This window comes from Lissotriton vulgaris, chromosome 6 (genome assembly GCF_964263255.1).
Source record: "Lissotriton vulgaris chromosome 6, aLisVul1.2, whole genome shotgun sequence".
In the NCBI taxonomy this organism is placed as follows: domain Eukaryota; kingdom Metazoa; phylum Chordata; class Amphibia; order Caudata; family Salamandridae; genus Lissotriton; species Lissotriton vulgaris.
In genome coordinates this window covers 1,096,383,812-1,096,410,343 of record NC_141694.1, presented here as the reverse complement: position 1 = coordinate 1,096,410,343, position 26,532 = coordinate 1,096,383,812, and the positions used below count along the sequence as shown (strand labels likewise).

The following is a 26,532-nucleotide window of genomic DNA, read 5'->3' as shown; positions in this document are numbered from 1 at the left end:
AGGGTCTTCCACTTCTGGAGGGGATCGCACTGATACCATAGGATTTATAGCCTAGCCTGTGAGTAATTTCAACTGACCAGGTCTCTTGCATCATACAGAAATCAAAGGTATCAATGAAACATGACCATTCCGGGTCCCTTAGGTTTTTTGTAATCCCGGCTATGTTCCAGGAAACCAATTTGATAGTTTGCCATGGTTCCTGAATTGGTTGCGTCAATACATCTCCCACCACCTCAGGCACTATGATATGACATTCTTGGCTGGTTACATCAGATTCTAAAAGCAAATCATTTTGTGGTAAAACACCTCCCCTTATTGTTAAGCTGTCACCAGTTATAGGGACCAACACAGGTAATACGATTGCATCCTCCGGAAAAATAGTTTCAACAGTGGTAACATCAGTTCTTTGAATACGTGGTTCACTCCCTATTCCCCCCCCCCCCCCAACAGTTTAACATTCAACAATTCATTTCCATCCAACCCCTTAGACTGCTGGCATCAATCACAGTCATCTAGACCGTTGAAAATGTCAAATCTGTTAAAGGTTTCTAAAGGGGTAAAGGGCTTTAGGTGGTCCATTCTTCTGTTGGGGTTATTTTGCCTTTGCGGGACATAGTTCCAACCAAAAGCTCCAGGTGCAGGTGGAGGATTTGGGGGATAAAAGGGCTCCATGGGATTAAATCTAGTAAGTGGTTGCATCATTTGTTGTGTGTTACCAGCCCTCTGCATAACTGGTGGATAAGTGCAGGATGTAGTTTGGGGTGTTACATGGGAGGCTAGTTGTTGCTGAGAGGGAAAAACCACAGACCTAGGGTAGAAATATGTCAATGGCCTGGGTATTATGCAATTAGTTGTAATTCCCGGGGGCCAATTTAGTACAAATTGTACTGCGTTGGGATCCCTGAAATTTACAACCACCACATCTCCCTCAATATTTTTCGATCGACTTCCCAACCATTGAAGGCGGCGGACATGCACAATTTCTCCATTTATATGAGGTGCTATGGGCCTATATAGACCTAGCCAATGCATGATCTTATTTTTAAGTTGTGTAAAGCCCTCCCTTTTGTTATTTGGTAGCACTGGAACCCCCGTTAGAACTACCACAAAGGGCACTGCCTCTGGTGGTAATTCTGGGTTTGGAATCGATTTGGGCCTTCCCCATCCTGGCTTTTGTCCCCTTGCTTCCATCCGTTGATTTTCATTTGGAATGCTAGCTACTTCGTTAGTTGAGTTGGTTGTAACGGTAGCTGACTTAGGAGCAGATTTGTTTTGTGGGATTTTTGGCGGTGGGATTATTTGAACAGTTGTTATAGTGTTCCCTTTGGGCACCAAATTAGGGGGGTTCACCAACGGTGTGAGACTAGCTGATGGAACTGGGGCAACTGTGCTGGGCTTGGTCACATTAGAAGTTTTGTGCTTTATTATATTTGGTGTTTTTACAACCAGTTCACCCTTGTTTCCCAGTGCATGTTCAAGTGAGCTTAGTCTAGATTCTACTTCGAGCAACCTCTCCAAGATAGATGCAGAGTAGGTTTTAATTAAGTTTTCTATAGAATCTAAAGTAGCAGAATCGCAGGCTATAATAGGCGCCTTAGACTGCATAGAGACTTCCATAATATCCTCCGTGTCTATGGCCACAGCAGTAGGTGGCGGAGAGGCAATTGTAATAGGCCCTTCATTGTCAACAGGTGTAATAACGGGTGTAATAACGGTGCTGACAGCAGGGCCTTTGGCCTTTTTCCCAAAATCTGAGTGGCTTAATTTTGATTGAACTTGAGCCCCACCTTTCCGTCGTTTTTTACATGGGGGTGGCCCATGTACCCTTGAAACTAACGACGGTTTCTTAGCTCTACTATGCACTACTTTTGATGGTTTAGGCGTGGACGGTCTTGGGGCATTAGGGGTACTCGTATGTGTAATGCCCTCAAGGCCAATTGTATCCAGTTGGGGAGAGTTAGTTGTACAGGGGGTACTAACTACTGATACCACATGTTGGCTGTCCATTGTGTGGACTATGACGTCAGCTAGCTGGGAATTTACATTGATATTCGCGAGAGGTGTGGATACTGGCGACAATTGCCGACTTTTTAAGCTTTCCACAGAGCGGCGACGCTCTGCACGACGCTCTGCCAAGACTATTTCCAAAGGCATGTCTGGGGAAGCTTTAGAGAAATAATCATCAAGAGTTTTGTTTAACAGGGTTCCCTGTTTTTCAGACATGTCGGCCACGAATATCAAATCACTACGTGAAATCCAAGGGCACAGAGACACAACAGTTTAAAAACAAAATGTCACAGGATAAATACCAGGATTATATGTCCAGTCCGGTCTCCTCGGTTCTCGGAGGGTCTCAGAGGGTCCGCCCTTAGTCCGGGCTTTGTCCCGGGGTATGTCCCGCACACGCGTCCCGCTAACGCGTTGTGCAACAGTACTTATACCAGCAGTAGAAGAGGAGGCGGAGACACGGGAAGAGGCGGCAGGTGTGCTAGGTGTTGCACGCACAGCCTGTTGGTCCTCGCAGTCCCGTCCTCCTGGTCACGAGCACTCTACTTCCCTGGGCAGGTCCTCCTGGATACTCCACAGAGCGCAGGCAGCAGCACAAGGTCCGATCTCCCACACGAGCGGCACCCGCGGAGCGGGCGCCGCGAGGAGTCTTTAAAGCGCTGGGCGGGAGGCGGAGACACGGGAAGAGGCGGCAGGTGTGCTAGGTGTTGCACGCACAGCCTGTTGGTCCTCGCAGTCCCGTCCTCCTGGTCACGAGCACTCTACTTCCCTGGGCAGGTCCTCCTGGATACTCCACAGAGCGCAGGCAGCAGCACAAGGTCCGATCTCCCACACGAGCGGCCCCCGCGGAGCGGGGGCCGCGAGGAGTCTTTAAAGCGCTGGGCGGGAGGCGGAGACACGGGAAGAGGCGGCAGGTGTGCTAGGTGTTGCACGCACAGCCTGTTGGTCCTCGCAGTCCCGTCCTCCTGGTCACGAGCACTCTACTTCCCTGGGCAGGTCCTCCTGGATACTCCACAGAGCGCAGGCAGCAGCACAAGGTCCGATCTCCCACACGAGCGGCCCCCGCGGAGCGGGGGCCGCGAGGAGTCTTTAAAGCGCTGGGCGGGAGGCGGAGACACGGGAAGAGGCGGCAGGTGTGCTAGGTGTTGCACGCACAGCCTGTTGGTCCTCGCAGTCCCGTCCTCCTGGTCACGAGCACTCTACTTCCCTGGGCAGGTCCTCCTGGATACTCCACAGAGCGCAGGCAGCAGCACAAGGTCCGATCTCCCACACAAGCGGCACCCGCGGAGCAGGGGCCGCGAGGAGTCTTTAAAGCGCTGGGCGGGAGGCGGAGACACGGGAAGAGGCGGCAGGTGTGCTAGGTGTTGCACGCACAGCCTGTTGGTCCTCGCAGTCCCGTCCTCCTGGTCACGAGCACTCTACTTCCCTGGGCAGGTCCTCCTGGAGGTAGACAGTCAAAATATCGAGTTGTTAATGTCGATGTACCATAATATCGAGTCCAAAATATCGATGGTACGAAATGTCGAAAACAAAAATATCGTCGTAGAAAATATCGATTTATGTGTGTGTTAAAAATATCGAAGACATGAATGTCGAAATCAATAATATCGATGGTGAAAATATCGATTGTCAAAAATATCGATATGTTAAAGTGATGTTTTAAAGTATGTTAAGTAATGATTTATTTATATGTTGTTTATATATAAGATCATTTTTATATATAATTTTATTATTTTTAGTAAGAAGTCTAGGAGCGGGATGTAGAGTTTATAGGGGATAAGGGTGGGTAGTGTATTAAAAAAGTATAGTGTAAATATGGAATAATAAATTTCGCATTTGAAGTAAATTTATAAATTTGCGAAATTTAAATCAAAATATTTATAAATGCGAAATTTTATATAAAATTATTGAGTATTGTTAAATTATTTGTTCTTTGATTTTGGATATATATTAATAAATTGTGTAAATATATCTAAATATTTATTTTTTTACTAAATAATTGTATATTAATGTTAGGAGCGGGATGTAGAGTTTATAGGGGATAAGGGTGGGTAGTGTTTTAAAAAAGTATAGTGAAATTGTAAAATTTTAAATTTCGCATTTACTTTAGATTTCAAAATTTCGATATTTATAAAAATTGTTTGGGAGTAGTCGAAATTTGAACGAAATTTAGGGAGTACATTAAACATTATGAATAATTTTTGTGTATGTACAAAAAAGATTTTTAAATAAAATATTACATTACATATTTATATTATTTTTACTATAAATTTAGGAGCGGGATGTAGAGTTTATAGGGGATAAGGGTGGGTAGGGTTTTAAAAATATATAGGGTAATTATATAAATTAAAATTTCGCAATTTCATATAAATTTGCGAAATTTAAAAAATTAAAATTAATATTTCGATATTTGCGAAATGATATTGATTTTATTCGAATATAGTATTTATTTTTTAAGTTTGCTGTTGTTTATGTACTAAAATATATTTGTAATTATACTATTTTCATATATTTTCTGAAAATATTTGACTAATTATGTTATGAGTGGGATGTATTTTTTCAAGGGGATAAGGGTGGGTAGTGTATAAACAAAGTATACTCTAATTATAGAATTAAAAATGTTGCCTTGTATTTCATTTTAGTTTCGAATCGAAATTTTATATAAATATTATTAAAATACGAAATTATGAACACTATTATGTTGTTGTTCTAATTTGAGGTATTTTGTGTATGTAGTAAAAAGAATCAAAAATATATAATGTAGTAGATATTAAATAAATAAATGTATCATATTTTTAGGAGTGGGATGTAGAGTTTATAGTAGGTCAGGGTGGCTAGTTTTATCAAAGGTACATTTTGTGCGTTTAGGGTCTTGTTTTTGTGTATGTGCGAAGGGGTATTTTAACTGTTCAGGGTCAGTTTTTGGTTTGTGTGTAAAGGGGTAGTTTTAGGTTTCAGGCTCAGTTTTTAGTTTGTGGGTAAAGGTGTTTTGTCAGGTTTCAGGGTCAGTTTTTAGTTTGTGGGTAAAGGTGTTTTGTGAGGTTTCAGAGTCATTTTTCAGTTTGTGGGTAAAGGGGTATTTTTAGGTTTCTGGGTCAGTTTTTAGTTTGTTGGTGAAGGGGTTATGTTAGGTTTCAGGGTCAGTTTTTAGTTTGTGGGTAAAGGGGTATTTATAGGTTTCAGGGTCAGTTTTTAGTTTGTTGGTTAAGGTGTTTTGTCAGGTTTCAGGGTCAGTTTTTAGTTTGTGGGTAAAGGGGTATTTTTAGGTTTCAGGGTCAGTTTTTAGTTTGTGGGTAAAGGTGTTTTGTAAGGTTTCAGGGTCAGTTTTTAGTTTGTGGGTAAAGGGGTATTTTTAGGTTTCAGGGTCAGTTTTTAGTTTGTTGGTAAAGGAGTTTTGTGAGGTTTCAGAGTCAGTTTTCAGTTTGTGGGTAAAGGGGTATTTTTAGGTTTCTGGGTCAGTTTTTAGTTTGTGGGTAAAGGAGTTTTGTGAGGCTTCAGAGTCAGTTTTCAGTTTGTGGTTAAAGGGGTATTTTTTGGTTTCTGGGTCAGTTTTTAGTTTGTTGGTGAAGGGGTTTTGTCAGGTTTCAGGGTCAGTTTTTAGTTTGTGGGTAAAGGGGTATTTTTAGGTTTCAGGGTCAGTTTTTAGTTTGTGGGTAAAGGTGTTTTGTAAGGTTTCAGCGTCAGTTTTTAGTTTGTGGGTAAAGGGGTTTTGTGAGTTTTCAGAGTCAGTTTTCAGTTTGTGGGTAAAGGGGTATTTTTAGGTTTCAGGGTCAGTTTTTAGTTTGTGGGTAAAGGGGTTTTGTGAGGTTTCAGGGTCAGTTTTTTGTTTGTGGGTGAAGGGGTATTTTTAGGTTTCAGGGTCAGTTTTTTATTATAGGGGTACAGGGAAAACATAAATTAAGATTATTTTTAAATTAAAATTATTATATTAAATTAATTTTAATGCGATTACATTATTAATTTTTAAACATTTCATTTTTTATAGTAATTAATTAATATTTAATGTCCTGCAGTTACTTAAATTAATTGTTAATTGGTGTTGGAAGAGTAAATTTAATATGTTCTGTGTTCTGCACTTACTCTAATTAAATGGTGATTGCATTTCTAATTGTAAATTAATTACTGTTTTTGAGAAGAAATTACCGAAAGTAAATGGTTATTGGAGTCGGAATATTTAAAATTTAATTATGTGTATTTCAAAAATTGATATTATATGTATATGGGTGTATGAATAATAATTTTTATAACTTCAGTGTATAGTATGTTATTTATTTACATGTGGTATATAGAAATAGATATAACATTACACTTATAATACATTTGCAAAAATTCATAAAAATGATTTTGTCATAGGTAATACAAAATAATGACACCAGTTTTCTTTCCAGTAAATTTTTTTATTCAACACTTGAAATATACGAACATATATACATTTTATTAAGCTATGTTTGGTATACATATAAAAAAAAATGGAGGACAATGTCTTTTTATTAATCACATTTTATAGTAATTTTCTTGACAAGTACTTTTAATTTGTAGAGAAAAAATGGTTAGTTCACATAATGTAATGTATGATATTATACATACATAATACTATTATTGTTTCTTAATAAAACATCAACATGTGTAATGAAAAACATAAGTCACTAATTTTTAATACATATAGTGATATACTGATGATGATATTAACATATGAACACTTTTAAAATTATAATATAATATAAATATCCTAATTAGAACATGGACATCATCATCAATGATTCTTTTAACATTACAATATTCTTATGTATGATTATTATTATTAATAAATACGTTTTAATAATAACAATTTTCACATATTAGTCATATTGTAAACATTTAAATCTGATAAACAAAAACAATATTACACATTTAGTTATATAATAATTTTAATAAATATTACATTAAATATTTTTATTTTTTTGTACTTAATGTAATAAATATTAAAAGTATGTAATATATAATTAATATACAGGCAAATACATTTTTTATTCACAATATACTATACAATTTTTTTAACATTACACATAATTTCGAGCCATATTTATAACAATAATCGACATTTATTGTAGTTCTTTTCACAGTTACATATAATTTGGATTGTTTCTTTTGTAACCACTCTTTGTCTTTTTGCGTTATTTTGGTAAATGGAAAGTCGCGGTTGGAAACAGATTCACTTTTGAGTAGGTACGAATCTACTTTTATATTGTTAAAGTATTGTAAATTATAATTAAAGGTTATATTTTGGTATTTTGGGGTTGAGAATTAAAGTATGACTATTTACATATAATGGAGTGGAATCAATACGTATTTTCGGTCACGCATTTTTGAGCCATTTAAAATAGTTGGAGTTAATGAGTATGTGGTATAATTTAATGAAATTATAAATTAATAGGAATATTATCTTTAAATATTCTGGGATATTCGTTAGTGTTATGTCGGTGGGATTGTTTAGCTGTTTTTTTTTCTCGTATTTTGAAACAGCTATTTCCGTTTCCGATAATTTTTTTTTAAGGGAAAGGAAGTGTGTTTCAGTTGTTAGAACGGAGATGATTTACATTCTGCCTTTATATTTTGAGTTCGGTGATATATTTATCACACTTTAAGATAACAGTCGTTATTGTAAATGGCATTTAAATAGTCGTTTAATTTGGATGATGGATAGTTTTTGCAGAGTTAAAGAAAACATAATTAATGAATCGTTGGATTAAGTGTTTGATATTTACACATTGTATTGTCGGATAAAGGATTATCTTTATGATGTTCTATTTAAAGGTAAGTTATAAATTTATGTTCTTTTATTTGGATGGAAGCAGTTTTTAAAAACAAATATTGTGATATAATAATATATTTATTTAGTCTTTTTAGAATAGTGTTAAAAAATAAATTAGACTAAATAAATATTTTTTATTATATTAAAATATGTGTTTTTTTAAATTAAGGATATTGTTTGATCTCTATCAATTAATTTAGTTATAGCAATTAGTTCAATGTTTTGGCTATCATTTTTAAATATTCCAGTCCTCTTGTTGTAGGATATAGTTGGACTTGCTGTTGTAGATATAAATACATTTGAGCAGTTTGTCTAGAGAGTTTTGGTTTCAGTTGTATGACTGATTGCTGCATACGTAGTTCCTGAAAGCTTTGCTCTTTTTGTATAGCTGAGACTAGCTTGTGTAATGTGGGTGTTGTACGTCCAGTAGAAGAGAGGAAGGCATTGTGCCAACCTTCAACAGCATTGTTCGTTTTTGCTTCTTGGTTGAGTGTTGGTAGATAGACATTCCACCAGGGAATTGCAAATTTTGGCTGGCGTCTGTGGCCTGACCTATGTAGTCTTCCTACCCAGTTGTCCTCAAAGTAATCTAAAAGTGGGGCAAGTCTTTGCTCATTTTGGGTGTAGAAAGGACTTTCAATTAACAAATTGTAATGTTCGGCCACATCAGTTACTGGTACATATGCCAGAGCAATGAGATGTTTGATCTGGTATGCAAAATTTATATTTGTTGCATACTCAACACTAAGGGCAGATTTTTGTAAATGTCTCCAGAGACATTGATTGAAATGAAAATAACATCCTTGAATGGATGTGTGTGGGTACGTTTTCAAAATAGAATTAATCATAGCTTGCTCGAAGTCTATGATGATTTTCATTGGGAAGTAGTCAGAACTTTGTTCCTTTATTTTTTGTAAGATTTCAGAGTAAGTAGTGGCTTGTTTGTTTGGTAATAAACAATATATGAAGGGGATACAGGTATTATGATATTGCCCATGAATTGTGTATAACTGGTAGAAAGGTTTTGGGCATATAGAAAAAGTACCATCCATCATCCAAGTAGTACTTTCAGTTAATTTTTTTATATTGTTATTAGTTGCAAACATGATTATTCTTTTGTCCTTGCTATGATTGTCATAAAATATAAATGGCTCCTCATTATGAGTAATTACAAGCTCTGGCGGAATTATGACTTCTTCAAAAGTTTTTGGAGTTGGTATATTGGGTCTACTTGCTTTTTTGGTTCTTGCTATTGTTCTTTTAATGGTAGCAATAGATGGTAGCTGACCTCTTGCTTCTTTGGGAACTTTAGGTAGTAATTCTTTCAGAATTACGTTGGTAGGTAATTCTGATCTGGTACTGAATTCCTTGATATTTTCAAGAGTGGATCTCACTTCTATTTCGGAGATGTTTGGTGGGTGATTATGTTCAGTGGTATTTATAACACTAGTTTCCCTTGTTGTAGCACGGCCATAGCATTTATTGGAGTAATATTTTGTACACTTCCAATTCACTTTAAGGTCTTTTTGTTTCTCTTGAGTATAAATGTAGCCCATATAGCATAACAAAAATTTCCCTTTCTGAGAAGTAATAAATCTTGCATCATCAGTCATTCTTTACTTCTGGTATCTAGAAAAGTTAATATACAAATATTAATACAATATGAAATGTATAAAAGATTTTAAATAAAGCTAGTATTCTTCTAGTAATTTACTTACCAACAGTAATGTTCTATTTATCGAAAGTAGATGCTTGTTCAGTTAGATGTTGTTCTTGTATTGCCACGGTCTGTTGAGAAATAATTAAGTATGTTATAGGAAAAGTTACCACTTTTTTGCTTGGTAACTTATTTTTTACGTTATAATGTCTCTAAAAATAGTTTTGTTTATTGAATGTAAAAAGAGAAATTTCCAAGATTATACTAACAGATGCATAAAAAGAGTCATTTTTATTTCTAGTACATTCTATAGAGTTTATAAAGACTAGTTATGTTTTATTTATGAACTTACCAAGAGAATTATAGTAGTAGCAGAATGTTTGTTCTTTGATGTGAATTATCTGTTTTCTGTACCTTTGAGTTCTGTTTAGAGAGAAAGATGATGAAAATTACTAATGCGTTTATATGTAATATAAATAATACACATTTGTTATAAAGCATTGTTACTTAATTGCTAAAATGAATCGGGGATGATACATGTATTATGAGTAAAAGCACAAAAAACATATTTAAGAACAGGAAGATTATACTAACAGATGCATAACAAGAGGCATTTTATTTCTAGTACATTGCATAGAGTTTATAAAGACTAGTTATGTTTTATTTATGATCTTACCAAGAGAATTATAGTAGTAGCAGAATGTTTGTTCTTTGATGTGAATTATCTGTTTTCTGTACCTATGTGTTCTGTTTAGAGAGAAAGTTGATGAAAATTACTAATGCGTTTATATGTTATATAAATAATACACATTTGTTATAAAGCATTGTTACTTAATTGCTAAAAAGAACCGAGGATGACACATGTATTATGAGTAAAAGCACATTAAAACATATTTAAGAACAGGAAGAAAATATTTTTTACACAGCATTGTAACTTTTTTTTCCAAAAAATTCTGCCAGCACAATATGTATTAAGATTTACAGGCTAAGAAACAAAGTATAGAGTTTTAAATTAGGCCAATAGTTGGCTAAGAACGCTAAGTAAATGTTAAACATATGTAGATACCTTTTTTAAATGTAAAGTGTCCTGTATCTTGAAGTTGAAGTATAACTTGATTTGTTTGTAGAGTCTGTTTAAAGGTAAAGTACATAAAGAAATAACAAATTAGGTTACAAATCTTGGTCTATAATTAATAGACAAAAAAATTAGAATTTATTAACAGAGTTATATGATTACTTACTTGTAGTTTTAGGACGAATTTTCTTGAAGAGAAGAATATAGATGGTGCTCCCAAAATTGGCAGTATGTGGTCACGAAGAATATTTCCTGCAACTTGTATGGCTGTTTGTGATTGGTTTATATAGTCTATGTGTAATTAAGTTTGCCATCTGATTGGTCAGATATGTAAAGACGAGTTACTATTGGTTAGTTTGAATTTTTTTTAAGTAAAACATTTAAGATATATCTTCTTATATAGTTTATGTTAAGGAATTAAAATGATATATTTATGTAAAATAAAAGTCTTGTTATAAATAAAGTTTATGTAAAATGAGTACTAAGTATTAAATAAGTATGTTTACAAAGAGTTTATATACAAATTGCGTCAGTTAGCGAAAACATAATATTGTACACTAAATGTTACTTAATAATTTGAAAATACATTAGTGAAGTCATTAGAAATGTGTGTATTACTTAGAGAATAGATTTATTGGTGTTATATATAAAAAAAGGAGTATAATTTAGCTATCGATATTTTGATATTGACGAAAATAGTGCTATCGAAATTTTTGTATTCGATATTATTGTAGTGTGGTATATGTAGTATTGAGTGTCGATATTATGGTAATCGAAAATAATGCTAACGATATTTCTGTAGACGATATTTTTGTGCATCGATATAGTTTGCTCGATATTTTTGTAGTTTACATGTTAAGTATAGGGTGTCGATATTAGTGCTATCGATATTAGAGACTCGATGTTATAGTAGGTCGATTTTTTGGAAATCGATATTCTGTCAGTGGTTCCCTCCTGGATACTCCACAGAGCGCAGGCAGCAGCACAAGGTCCGATCTCCCACACGAGGCCACGTTCATTCCAGCAATCAGTTTTGGAACAGAAGCTTTTCTGGGAAAATAGGAGTCTTTTCTAAACTCTGCACTAGGCATGGTATTCCGATTTCTTCCAACTCCCTCACCCTGCACCTCGGTCTCAGATCCAGTTGGATTTTGGCCTAATTGATCAAGAACTAGTACAAAAAGGTTCCACACTTAACTACATGTCCCTACTAAGGAACTCAGACCAGAATATCAGAGAAACAGTTGCGCTCTCTGATATGGAAAGAAATACAAACAAGCCTTCTGACAAAAACAAAGAGCTGAGTGCAGGCTTTTGAGTCGCCCCTGAAGGGCCTAAAGGCAACGCAGCAATGGGAACAGGCCCCTCATCATAACTCGTTTAAAGTAGTCTTAAATAAACAAATAAAGAAGATCGCTTGGAATAGGGACAAACAAAAATTCTGCAAAAGAAGCCACACATGGATGTCTATCATCTCCTATAAACAGTCCCATCCACAGTCTTACTTAAGAGATCTATATTAAATCAATATGCTCCATCTACGCTCCGGCTGTATTCAGTGATTGACTGCCTACCTAAATGGCTTCCGAGACCTTCTCCAATGAAGAGCAGAGTTGGCCATCAAGAGGAAGAAAGTTTGACTCACATCCTATCGACTTCTCCTGGTTTATTAACTGAATACAAGCTGTTTCTGAAAGATATTTTCAACCGATATGGCATTAGATCACGCCGTCATGCATTACTCTTCTACAGGAAGGGCGACGCCACCCCAAATGATTGCATCCTTCATAAAATTCATGTAAAAGGCAAACAGGTTGCTGACGGCTACAGGGCCGGCAGTCAGTATCCAGCACAACCCTAAATTGAGCTGCCAGCATGGGCTAACCACTACTCTTAATCTATTCTGCTTGGAGAGTGGTCTCCACTAATATTTTGGTATTCCAGTCTGGGAAAAGGGAGTGAGACTGTATGTTTGGGACGGAGCCACCAGCACCACAGTATTATAACGTTATCTTTGCGCTTTACACCGCGGTTTGCACTAACACCCCTATACTCCAGGTTGGACTCATGAAAGTGACAACAGAAGATGCCAGCGGTGCAGGTCCAGTAGGATTATTAAGCAGTGAGAATATAAGGCAACTGCAGGGCCAGTAGTGTCAGACCTCCATGACTATTTACCTTTGCACTTGACATGGTGGTTGGCTCCAACATCTCTGCACTTTTGCATGAAAAACTGGGAGCAATAACACTAGGCATTGGAAGTGCAGGCTCAAAAGGTTCTTCAACACCGGCCTCAATGCTAAAATTCTGTCCCTGAAAGTCCTTGGCCCACGTTGTTGCGATTTGATCTTTTTAACTTCGAAATGTTTATATTTCACTGATCTGTAAATATTTATGGTTTTAATTAATCGAAATAAGCATACTTTGACTTCACTCTAGAAGCCATTCATGGCACAGAGGGTGAGTACACCAGTGCCGGCTCCAATGGGCGCACATATGCCTCATTCATCCCTTGCAAGTTCATCTGTGCTTCCCCTGGCCTTTTCAAGAATAAGTGTGAATCTTCTCTGGCTCTTGCACACAAGAGTCTCCCTCAACGGTTTTTAGGTGAAAATAAGTGTATTTGCTCAGACTATTGCTCGTGCACATATACCTACACTGGCCTTTCTAGTGAAGCTTGCTGTTCCTGAATAAAAGATTAGAGAACTTGTACTATCTCGAAATATCCACTCATGCCATAGAGTTGTGAGGGGAGAAAAACCTCATGGAATAAAATGTATGTGAAGGAAAAGATTTAAAAAACGATTTTTTAATTTCACAAACACCAGAACTCTATCACTGTAAATTTTCCACAATGCTGCCAATCCGCAGTTATATGGCTAGGTAACAGAGACATGTGCCACTATGTTAATAAACTGTAACTGTGTTTGAAGTGTGATTGTGCCTTTGTGAATCAGCTATGTGAACCAGATTCAATTTTCACTTTGAGTGGGCACAAGTCTATTCCTGCTGAAATGTATGATTTCTTTCTTCATGTAACTATTACGGAATCGTTTTGTATATGGTGGACCCGTAAGTAGGTGGCGCTTTCCCTCCCCCAGAAATCCTAGCTCCCCACTCTATTTAGAGTCGGGGTGCAGCTCTTGGTTTATACTGGTGGGGCCTCCACTGACTCCCCCAACATAAATCTTTCACACAACAGCCCACCTGTCACCAGGCTTTCAAGTCAAAGCAACTGTTGCACTGCCCTATTTAGTGAATTACCTGTGTCTCACAGCATTCGTTTTTTTTTGTTTGTTTTGTTTTCAAGTAGCAAACTTCTGCTTGGGAAGGTTTTTTTTCTTGAAAACATAAAATGATGCTGGATGGGGTCATCAAACATGGCGCCCGCTCGGCAAAGCTTCAGTGGCAATGCTGCATTGGCAGCTCTGTTAAAGATACGGAGATCCTGGTAGTGGCGGCTGCTCTAATTTATGGGTGGTGTGATAATGCAAGTGAGAACGCCGGAGGGTCAGGGTGACCCGAAAATAAATTTAAAAGTACACGTACCTGCCCCACCGCCTCACTGCTCCTCTCCCCAGCTGTTCAGGCTGCACAGACTCCCATGGGGCAATCACAGCACTGCTCTCCAACTGGCAATGGCTTGCGCGTCCTGACTTGATGCTCGTTCAGGCCCGGAGAGCCTGGGGCTTTTTTCCAACCTGGCTGTTGCAACACAGCTGGGTTGGAGAACCATGAGTGCACAGTTGCACACGTATGTTTGGCAGGTCTAGGACAGCTGGCCAAACATGAATGAGCATTTACAGGTGCCTAACACTGCTCCCTAAAGTGTGACGCTCAGCAGGATGCCTAAACTCGGCTGGCAGTGATGAGAAATATTTTATTTTTCAGTGGGGCGATGTTTCTCCACCATAACGGAGGAGCTGCCACTCGATCCAGGCCTGCGTGGCAGGAACCTCTAATCATTGCAGTCGGCAGTGAGGTCACAAACTCAGCTGATCTGCTTGGCTGGAAGGCGACCCACTAGAGTCTGAAAAACCCTCCTAGTGTGTATCAAACTCATCATACCTTTGGGAGGGACAAAAATAACAAATCAGATTCTTGTACAGTAATGTACTGTTGAGAAATCTGTTGCGTTAGGCTTTTTCTCTTCGGTTTTGTGGGACGGTGCAACAGGCATATGAAACCACTGAACTGCAATACCATTAAATAGCTCTGAACACACATTGATGTCCACTGCTTTTGCTCTCATCCTACTTTGCTAACAAATATGGCCTCAGGATTGTTTTGATAGGCAAGGTTGGTGTTAGGAGGAAGACACAATAATGTATTTAGCAAACTAAGCACAGTGTTACAGGTTACTTATTGTTTAAACAAATTAATACCTCTAATGTGGTTAGAGAGGAGAGGAGATGTGGCCTATTGACTAACGCTCTGTAGAGGCCTAGTGCACACTAGGTCTGCCTGGGAGCTCACCCTGTGTCCCTAGGGTTTCAAGTTTTCAACTCGTTGATCAATAGTAAAACAAATACTCAATGTAAATTAATACGCAAGATAATCTTTGTGGGTAATACCTTCTTTAGTGGTACAATATTCATTTGTATACGTTCAAAACATAGGTGATGTCTTAATCAAGACTAACAATTTCAGTTATTCAAAAAGCGAACAGATTAGATCAGAAGCACACTAGTACTTCAATAAATGAAACTTGTAGAACTTAAATCATAACATTTCCCAATGCATTTCGGGTCTGTAGCGACCCTTCTTCAGGGGAATACAATTACAAATACCGAATCCAATTTTGATACTGTTACAACACATAGATCATCACATCAGTTCCGTCTTCAAAGCACTGTGAACAAAAAAAATATATATATGTTCCAATGTATTTACATGGAATGTACATGATCTTAAAAATAGAAGTAACACTATAGTCCATAGATGTAAGTCCAAACCCTTAATTAATGAGAGAGTATAAGAAACAAGAATAGTTCATAGTCAAACGTGATAAATTGAGAATATCTACAACTAGAAGTAGCACCCAACACCTCCTTGTGTGCGGGAAATGCAAGGTCTAGAAAAGTGTTTAAGAGTCAGCCTAGGCCCATGACCAGAGGTAAAATATAGTCAGATACGAAGGAAAAAACATCTACCTGATGTTGAAGATGTTGTGATATCTACATGTACATGACGAACCTGGAAACTCGTGATCGGCCTCTAGGGGAAATATATTAAAAAGGCTCACTATACTATGGGCAGTGAACATGACAACACGAACTTATAGGGAAACTGCGTGCGTTTGGTTCTTACCCAAAATGCGGTGCATATACGTCTCCGGTAGACCAGATGGAAACGGCGTGTAAATCGATTGTGACTGACACTAAAAATAAACATTGTATGTAAGCTGCCCATCTTTTAGGATTACCGGTCAAATTTGTCTAGAGTGTCCCACAGCGGTGGCGTTTCTTACCTCGTCAAGCTGACGGGTCGTCACAAATATTTCGGATGTACCAGACAGAAAAACGTATTGTCAATTTGTAGCTGCCGCTGTAACTACAAAATAGAAAAGTGCGCATAAGCTGCCCGTGCTGAAGTAGCCGGTAAAAGATGACTACTATTCCAAAGTAGTGGAGTTTCTCACCTCGCCAAACTGGCGTGTATTGACCTCCGACCTCACAAGTGTTTCCGGTGATAACATCCGGTATATGGACATATCCCTTAAATAAAGGGGCGTGCGCATTACTAGTTTATTAATTGTAGAATATCGAGGCGACATGTTGTAGTGTGCAATATAAGCACAGTGTCATGTATATTAATGACGTTATCCATGCAAAAGATGTGCATTTCGACTCATTTTGAATGCAAAAGATGTGCATTTGGACTCGTTTTGAATGCAAGAGTAAAAGGGTGTTTTACAAGATAGAAGGAGTGAAGGCGTGTAACGTGGCAAGAAACAGTTTAAAAATAACAGGGGGTAGAGATGTGCATTTCAACTCGTTTTGAATGCAAAAGATGTGCATTTCAACTCGTTTTGAATACAAGAGTCAAAGGGTGTTTTACAAGATAGAAGGAGTAAAGGCGTGCAACGTGGCAAGAGACAGTTTAAAAATAGTTTAAAAATAACAGGGGGTAACGAGTGCATTTATCAATGTGGACTGCGTGTCAATTCTGTACAAAACGTCAGAAATAAATATAAAAAACATAAACTTTGTTGACCAGAGTATATCATGTGAAGGTCCTCTGACAATATACAAGATATATCTTCATATGGGGATACATATTCACACAGTTTAACAGTCTATAGGAAACATGCCATTTCGTACTGATCATTAAGCCCACCTGGGGTCATTGTTCCCAATTTTTTTATCCAAAATGTTTCCCTCTGGGATAATGCTGTGTGGTGGTCCTTGCCCATATGTTTCTCAACTATTTCCAATACAGTGAATCTGAGTTGTGGTATAGTGTGGGGTACCTGAGACCAATGTGTAGCTAAACTGGTTGTGGTAGACCTGTTACGTATGGTACTCTTATGCTCAATTATGCGAGTCTTAATTTTGCGAGAGGTCCTGCCGACATAGGTTAATCCACATGGGCAAAAAATGGCATAAATCACCCCTGTGGTGTTACAGTCAGCGCTGTGTTTCAGTTGTATGTCTTTACCAGTTTGGGGATGAGCAAAAACCTTACTCACTATAGCATTGTTGCATTGGCCACAATTGTGACATCTCCGCATCCCTCTGTAGGTAATTGATTGTTTGTTGCGTGGATGCTTCAGTATTTCTCTAAGGTTTTTGGAACGAGTGTGTGCCATGATTGGAAAATTCTTGAAGATGTTGGCAAAATCAGGTTCATTAGCGATCATTTCCCAACGTTTCTTGATGATATGTTTGATCCTTTGTGATTGCGTGGAGTGCTTCATTACAAATACAATTCGTTCATTGGTTGATTTCTCTGATTTCTTCAACAGTTGTGTTCTGTCCATTTTCGAAACCTTTTGTACTGAAGCTTCAAGTATGTTTGCGGGGTAACCCCTTTCACTGTACCGTCTGACTTGTTCTTCCATGAGAGTGCTGCACTCATTGGAATCAGAGGTGATTCTTTTAATTCTGATTAACTGCGAGGTGGGTAAGTGATCCTTGAGGTTTTTAGGGTGGGCGCTCGTGTAGTGCAGCGCATTATTGACATCCGTTGGTTTGCGGAACACTTTCGTTGAAATACCTTGTTGTGTCTTGCAGATTTCAATATCCAAAAATTGTATCTTTTCGTTCTGAATATTGTGAGTAAATTGAATCCTCGGGTTGCATTCATTAAGTATTTTGATCCTGCTTTCCAATTGACTTTTGGTGCCCTTCCAGATTATGAGAATGTCGTCAATGAAACGTAAGAATAGCACTAGGTTGTCTGTCCACTCCGTTTTCGATAAAATGTATTGTTGCTCAATCAGGCTGAACCTCACAAACACACGTTTAATTGGATTAGATAGGTGTGCTAGCTACTCATTTACATAGCTATTGACTAACGCGCCTGACGCTGGGATTGAGGGACCAGTCTGAATTCTGGCATCTGTTCCACTTCCTGTGATTCTGAGCAAATCACTTTGGGGAACATTTATCAAGGTTTGTGTCGCTCTTGCGCTACACAAAATAAAGCAAGGGCGATGTAAAACCCAGATGAGATTTACCGATCCACGCATGGGATTGTTTTTGTGCAGGAAGGTGTACCTAAATTTGGCCCCCAATTTCCCTGTCCCCCCAAAAAAGTAACATAATCAGGTTCTCATACAAAGTGATCTAATGCCCTGAGATAAGTTTGCTAAACATAAAACTGCAACAAAAAACAAAAATGAATAAGATACCGCTTTTAAAACGGTTAATAAGATTGGTCACACCATAAATTGCCCACCATTTATATGACTTTGGATAGTACACACACACAAAATTGTGTAAAAGGTTTTGTATACAGCCATCACATCTCAAGTAGGTTTGAGTTTGTAAATGGGGGTAAGTTGGGGAATCAGCAGAGTCAGTTTACTTCTCCCTACGACAGGTGGCCCGACACATGTCTATAGACCCACTGTAGAACCCTAGGTACCAACCAAGGCTCGGGTGATGCTGGCATGTGATGGCTTTGATTGCTGAGTTCACTACAGTGTAAGGATGCTGCAGTGTAAAGGATTTGCCCTCATATGGCTGTGTTATATTATATGTTATAAGCAAGCTTGCTCAGATGTCAATTGCCTCTCTATGCCATCAGGCAATGGCAGGTCACCACTAAGCCCTGCACTTAATGGTGCCAAGCCGCATGAAGAGTAGAGCACTAAATTATCGTGTAACATCAAAAGAACATTTTTGGACATTCTAAGTACTCGAAAAACTGCAGTTTGGAGAGAGTTGAATCACTGAGTGTTAAAAGCAGAGGTCTGAGAGAGTATGGAATAGAGGTTTGAGTGACTGGGGACTTTATGAAGGTCATAGTGCCGAGTAATGTGATTATGAGTTATATAAACATGAAGGTTTTGAGAGTTATTTTTGTCAGATCCATAAGTTAGTATTAATAGGGTCATCAATTTGAATGAAGCGTCTAAGTGAAATTTTTGGGAAATCGTCTTGATGAGCCTCTGACACTACAGAAGGTTGCCATGGTGCCCCCTTCACATGGTTCTAACTACCGCCAATATAGTTACTGATTAACTATGATCAAAGATAAAACTGTGAGTATTAGAACTGTAATATGTTGCATGTCACACATGCATTTTCACTCTAGTCCTTTTCTATATTATTTTAGATAGAATATTATTAGCGGAAGGGCAGTACAGAACAAGGGTCCAGGGCATGAAGAAAGGCCAACACCCTGTTTGTGGCTTGACTTTGATGGCTGAAACACGTCGATGAAGGGAGAGGAGGGTGATTGATTGTCTTCCTTATATAAAAACTTTCTGTTTCAGTTTTACCATAGGCAACCTGAATAAGTAGTCTGTTAAGTTAACTGGTAGGTAAATGTACTATTCTCTTTGTGGATCCCATTGTCTGTCTCGAAATTAAACTCAAAAGGTCTCCAACAAACAGCTCCAAAGACCAGAACCCACCCATACTCCCAATAATGGAATCCAGATGAGGTTTGTGTCATTTAACTGGGTGTGAGTTGACAATAGGAAGGAATGTGTGTCCAATACAATTTAGGCTGAAATAGTAGACAATTGAACTTGCTAACAGTGATGAGTCATAAGCAAGCAGTACACTAATAAACAGCACCAGAGGAGCAAGGATGCACTGCTTGACACATCAGGTATGTCCTACTTGCTTGCAAATGATGTATAGGTCATATGACTTATTGCATATACTCGGATTGGCATCAATAATGTATACCTAACAAAAACCAATAAGAAAAGGTGAAACAAAGCAAGGGCTTGTCCAATGATACCAAATATAGTTTGGATACTCAAATAAAATATTTTTATGACAAAGTTCTAAAAGTCTGAAGTGTTTCCATAATTGATATATGCTGTAGGGAAGGCACACTTCCGAAACCTCTACCTCTCACTCCTCAATATTTAGAAATAGCTCAAAGAACAGCCTAGAATGAACACATCTGGAGGGAATCATGTCCTGAGCTCAGTGAATGTTGTTCAATATGGTGTGCAAATTGGGTGAATCTGGGTTTTTATGAGTATTTCTGCTTATTTTCAATACCGGAGCTCTGACTGACTCAGGATGCTTTCAGTGAGATATCTCTAAGTGGCTCCTGTCTTTTAGAATGAGCCTGGCTATTGCAAAGACCAGCCTTATTAGAGTCTGTGTATTTTAAAGATCAAACCTGCAGCAAATGAGCAAAAAAGGACAATAGTAGGTTATATTGTCACTTGACAGAGATCTTTAAAAAAAAAAAGGAAGCTCGCAGAATCTAAACGAAAATTCTTGAAGCTCTTCAACGAACATGACACCCTTAAATAATATTCCAAATGGGTTAATGCAACTATGATGGCCTCATGAGATTTATGTTGGAAATAATACCTCAAATTTGTCTTTACATCATTACATAATTTTAAAAAGCACCCACTTCTTCCACACATTAAACTGGAGCCAAATTGTGCAACCGAGTCATCTGTTATTGGCTCACTATTCCACGGACTTTTGTTGTAGGGCACATAATTAAATGTTGCATTCATTGCCTGATGCCTAGGGCTGCATTTTTGGAACTCTAAAAGAATTCCTGGAAAAGAGCCTGGAACAATACAACACCTAGGGCTTGATTTACAAAGGGCCTCCCTACGTGTGGTGGAGGCCTGCGGTGGCGGGTAAGTGTCCGCAATCGGGGTGGAATCTCCGCAATGAGAAGGAGGCCCGCAGTGGTGGGGGACACTCCGCAATCGGGTGGAATCTCCGCAATGAGAAGGAGGCCCCGTAGTGGTGGGGGAGTCTCCACAATCGGTATGGAATCTCCGCAATGAGAAGGAGGCCCGCAGAGGTGGGGGACACTCCACAATCGGATGGAATCTTCGCATTGAGAAGGAGGCCCGCAGTCGTAGGGGAGTCTCCGCATGACAGATTTTGCCCTGAGTGAGGAGACTTCCTCACAATTGAGGGCCTCTGCCACGAGCCCTTTCTGAATCAGGTCCTCGGTTTTCTAGGAGCACTCATATACATAGTAACATTTATGCATACAGAATTCTTATCTGCTGCAAAATTCTGCACATTAAAATTTAGCACAAAAATGCTTTTCTTTGTGTGTGTAACATTTTAGGTTTCTCCACAAGAAAGATATTACTTTCTTTGGAAAATATGAAATATGAGGGTAGCAGGTCCAAATTTGTAACCTGAAATACTCAGAAGTAAATATGCTTGTGCTTCCTGGGTAGGAATCTACATGTAAATTGTTTGTGACCACACATAAATTTACATTTGAAAGTACAATTATTGCACACCCGAGAATAAAGAGTACCAAATGCTTCTTAAGAAGTGTTTCCGGTAAATGTAAAAGAAACATAGGCAAGTGCTTCAGAGTGTGGTGACTGTCCTCAATAGCGAATGCAATTACTTTGCTAATCCCAATTTTGATTGGCCGATAGACTAATGACATTGTGTATAGTTGTGCCTGGTATCAATGCTTTCAAGCAGTGCGGTGCGACCGGTGCCTTTGGACCGTGTGCTGACTTCGGGTGGGTGCACCCTTTTTGCAAGTATATTATTGTTTTAAAAGCTCCAGCTGCCATGGGCCTTGCCTCCGGTAATTTTCAGGCAACAATAAAAATGTTAGGATAAATCTGGTAATTAATTTTCTTGCTGGAGGGTGATCAGAGTTTTGTCTCATCATAACTTAGTGCAGAGGGTTAATGTGCCTGCTGCAAAGAATGTGCACCATGCAGATCACAAGGTGCATGTAATGTAAATAGGTCAGTGGGTTACTGCTTTTATCAGAGATATACTTTTGTTACTTTCAGTTTATAAGTTAAAATCCTAACACAGATTAGTGAGGTATTAAGTATCATCAAAGAGCTGTATGCAAATTGCAAGGCATATATTAGAGAGTTATGATTTGTTCCCGTCTTTCATTATCTTAATGTTGCAAAAAGGGCAGAACCCCCCACCATGGTCTTACTTTCTAAGTTCTGAGTTTATGCTTCTCCAGAACAAGCACTCTAAAACTATACTGCCCGCCAGTATAGATGACATGTGACTACTACACTTTGTAGTCTTCTGTCTTATGTAACATTTCCTATACACTCATTTAGATCCCTATGATTGATTGTCTCTGTGCCATGTGTGAGGGATGTTAAGTGCTCTGACACATACACTGGTATGAGTGGCGCTATAAAACAAATTAAATGCATCTGAGGCATAGCCGCTATAGAGACTTGAGGGGTACTGTTAACCTGTTAAAATCCGCCGCTGAGCGGGCGTTCTATTGAGTGTGCGGGCCGCGTCAGCCAACAGACGTGCGCAGCACTACCAAGGTAGTGCTCACGATGGCCATTGGACGACACACACACTTAACGGGTTAAAGGGTAGTAGTGAGGGAGTCCCTGGAGGCGGTGGTAATTTGGGGGTGCCAACAAGCATTGTCCCACTGGGTGTCATCAGCCGGACCTGCTTTCAAGAGATGTTTCCCAGGGCTTTAAGTGGGCCGGGTCTCACTGGTGCTGAGCACCAGCAGTTTTTTAAATGGGGCCTAGAAACGGGTCTCTATAGGGCTCTGTTTTGGACTCTGGCACAGGTGGTCCGTTTTTTTCTGGACTGCAGGGGAAGGGAAATCCTTAAAATAGAGTCATTTTCTCTCTGAATTTCCCTTCTCTTTTTGAAACTGAGGAGCAGCGACAATGTCGTGGTGCCAACAGGGCTTTAAGTGGAAGCCTTATCGATATTATATACTAGCCACAGTTGCTGCCTATTTATCTTATGCAACTAACAACCATTGACAAAGCCAATAGTCCTGACTTCTTGTAGGTATGATGTTACTTGTTGTATCATATAGCTAGATGTAATGACATAAACAGCTAAATACAAGTTGGGCGGCACACTATGCTAAGCACAGATTTTTTGCTTAAGTGCTTTTAAGCCAAGCCCTTAATTACATTGGCCATGCCCCTTTGAGAGACCCCCCAGTTTTTTCATCCCACTCAAAGCCCTGATGTTTCCAATGGCATCAGGCTTACCTCAGTCACGACAGACGACCCCGAGGTGCTGTATAGCCAGCCATCTTCGCAGGTAGTGAGCTGTATGTGACTTCTATTGTATACGCCCCGGTCTGACAGCGGGTTGGTGCAGCTGACAGAGGTGTCGTTCCAGTCGACGTCGTAGCGCAGGCACTGGCTCTGGAACAGAGACTCGTTCGCGCCATCGAGCCCGGGAACCGTGAAGAGAATCTCCTCGTCGACGCTCCAGCCGCAGCGCGCGCTCAGCTCGGCCACCCCGGGGCTCCTGCACCTGTGTTCAGGAACGAAGCCGAAAAAAACGACGCCCACGTACACCGGGCTGAAGACAGCGGAGATGAAGCAGAGGATAAAAAAAGTTTGTTTCTGGAACAGGTTAAATTCTCCGATGTGCTCCAAAAGGTCGTCAAACGTAGGCATGGTGTCCGCTTCTTCAAAAGGCGGGATTTTCGTTTGACGGAGTCCTTCAGAGCCCGTTGTGCTCAGTCCAGAAATCGAAAACAGCTGTGCTTTTGTAAGTGCGAAAGGGCTTCAAAAGGTCATCCCACCGTGTCTTAGATAAAGCAATGATAGGTTTAAAAAAGATGGTGCCAACTGTCCCTGGAAGTGTCCAAGAAGCCCACGAGGCCTTAATCACATAATGTTCAACAAAAAAGTTGAACTAGTTAATCATAACAGTTTATGCAGAAAACAGGCGGTTTGCGAGTCTGATGTATTTACATTTGCCCCGAAATACATGACACATGAATTATTTATGAAATGCTATTTTGTCTCCAAGGGATTAGAAAGACATTTTAGAACAAAGTTTTACTATCATTGTGTCTTTTTTTCTTGGTTTCCATTGCAAAAGTCTGTGCATTGTACAATGAAAACTTCCTTACATTTTTCAAGAAGTTCTTTTGTCCAAAAAGTTCTGACTTTAATGTGCTAATGTACGCTAACACCAACATGCTTAAATAAAGCCTTGGCAAAAACGTGTATTTTTTATTTTTATATTCAAATGGAGGAGGAAGTGGAGAGGCGGGTAGTAGATGGATGGGAAGAGCTGTGGGGGAGTGAGCAAGGAACGAGCATCAGGCACCTGCCTAGCCCTGACTAAAAAGCGTCTACTTCTATTTGAAAAAAAATGAATACATGCATTAAAAAAATTAACCAGAGGTGCAAGGGAGCAACTGACGAGCCGAGGTGCTGGGAGTGGAAGTGCAAGTATGAACGACTAAATGAATGAATGAACATATAATGCGGAAGCTGCTCCAAAGAGTATCCCAGCACCTTTATATTCAATACCTATAAATGTGCAGCAAGCACCCGCTGCCAACCTCAACAGAGGACATTTGCAACCCTCAAGGGGAGTCAGATCAGAATTTATGAGGGAAATTAATAGCAGTCACTACAGTTGGAGCTAATAAGAGGTACGATGACCAATACATAACTGCTCGCTTTTAGTGCAATATTCTCCTTGCAGTACTTGGCGATACGATTAACACACCTGGACCACTTTCAGTGGTTTCAGGGTGGGTTACCACCTGTCAAAGACCCTATTCGAATGGGCCCACTCGTGGTACCAGTGTAAAACTGGCTTGGAAACTACCTAAGCAAATGGAAAGAGATTCAGTCGGTCAGAAACGATGAGACGGTTTCTAAAATAATATTAGGTAACATAACAGTCAAAGCAGCTCTTTTAGCCAATAGATAAAGATTCTCAGATGTGCTTTCGGAACAAAGGAAATGAGAGTTGTAGAACTTACTACAAATCTACACCTCTGTTGGAAGAGAACTTTATGTATCCAACCGCCAAACCTCAGTTTAAACTGAAACCAGAAGGGAGCTCCTACAGAGAAAGGGCAGGGGGAGACTAAATCCTGAAAAGAAGGAATAGGAGCAGATCTTCCAGTAGATAATCTATATCCAAATGCGAGGGAGAATCTTATGGAGAAGGTTACAAAATAAGGGATTTTGAAATGCTTGAAAACTACTGCCCAGTGATTAATGTTATACACTATATTCATTGGAACAAGGACTTCGCAATTGATCAGACGTACTCTAAAGACAGGAAGAGTGTAGTGACTGCGCAGACCCATACAAGTGTTAGCACTCTTACCAAGAACATTTTCAAACAAAGGACATGCCCCACAGAGAGATGCAGAATTTACTGGCAAACGAGAAAAGAATGGTTAAACTCAGGAAGCCAGCTTTCAAAAAAGGAAAGTAGCCAGGCTGGCAGCTGCAAAGAAGAAAGCTTAAGAAAAAAAGGTTCGCTTAACAGATATGACATGGGCAATGGTGCTGTTTGACAGCACAACAGATATCACCATGGCCCAAAGTGGTCTCCAGAGCTAGAGAAAACTGCTCCAATCATTAAATGTATTCAACTGGAAACTCCGGATGGACGTGTAAATGAACTAGGTCAGATCACTGAAAGTGAAAATGGCAGGGGCCGTTGAATGGTGTTTAAAAAGTATATTTGGAACACATTTATCAAAATCACATGCTATATTATTAGCTGAGATATGCCTAGATGTGAGGAAATCATAAATAGTTGTTCTCCCCAGTTGAGCCCATTGCGTTGTAGGATTTAGGTAAGTGAGTGTGGTAGGAAACAAGACAGAGAAGAAAACCTAGACACAATATGACTGTGAGAGAAGAACTTCAGCTTAGCTACCAACCCACTTAAACCGCAGGATCAACAGGACATAAAACACAACATATTAACTTAACCTTGCTACAAGAGAACAATTGTACCTCAATGAAAACCCCTGTTTTTTAGTATCTAAACCATTTCGTACCAGATTAGAGAAATCTTAACAGTTACACAAGGTTGCGAGCAAGGCAGAGCTCACAAAGCCAGTCACAGATCTTGGACATTTATTTGCTTTGCTCGAACAGTGATGAAGATGGTATGGGACAACTCCATGTCTGGTTCTCCTCAACCTGGGCTGCTTGGCGAGTCTTTGGCTAGAAAACTTCGAAGCCGTTCCCATTATGAGGCCAGGCATGTTTGCCCTCTTGTAAGGAAATCGAGGATTGTGTTTTTTGCCATTCAGTATAGAGCGGGCAACAAAAACAGATAACAAAGGGCATTCGGAAGCAACAGCCCTCTATTCCTTCACAGTAAAAGGTTTTTCTCGAACATATCACCATAAATTCAATGCGAAGCATTGAAACTCTATGTCAATATGAGCATGCTTGCATAATGGTAGTTGTGTGCCTTCCATGCTATGCATAAGGAGTTTCCCGATAAGTCAGCTGCATCAGCACTTTCCCCTTCAGGAAGAGTGGTGCATTTAATTCCAATGTGGGAGCTTTCTGGGATCCGGACTAAGAAAAAGGCTCAACCAACAAAAAAGTGGTGAGGG

General features: G+C 39.2%; 1 protein-coding gene across 2 annotated transcripts in view; it reads right to left on the bottom strand.

The window, feature by feature from the left end:
- The window catches only part of LOC147708470 (solute carrier family 22 member 2-like), a 545,897-nt gene extending 522,178 nt beyond the window's left edge, over positions 1-23,719 (bottom strand). For both annotated transcript variants that reach the window (XM_086927158.1, XM_086927159.1), the window contains exon 1: positions 23,180-23,719. In XM_086927158.1, the coding sequence (XP_086783284.1) occupies positions 23,180-23,596 (417 nt within the window). In that variant the 5' untranslated portion in view covers positions 23,597-23,719. The remainder of the gene's footprint in view (positions 1-23,179) is intronic.
- Positions 23,720-26,532: the final 2,813 nt, after the last annotated feature.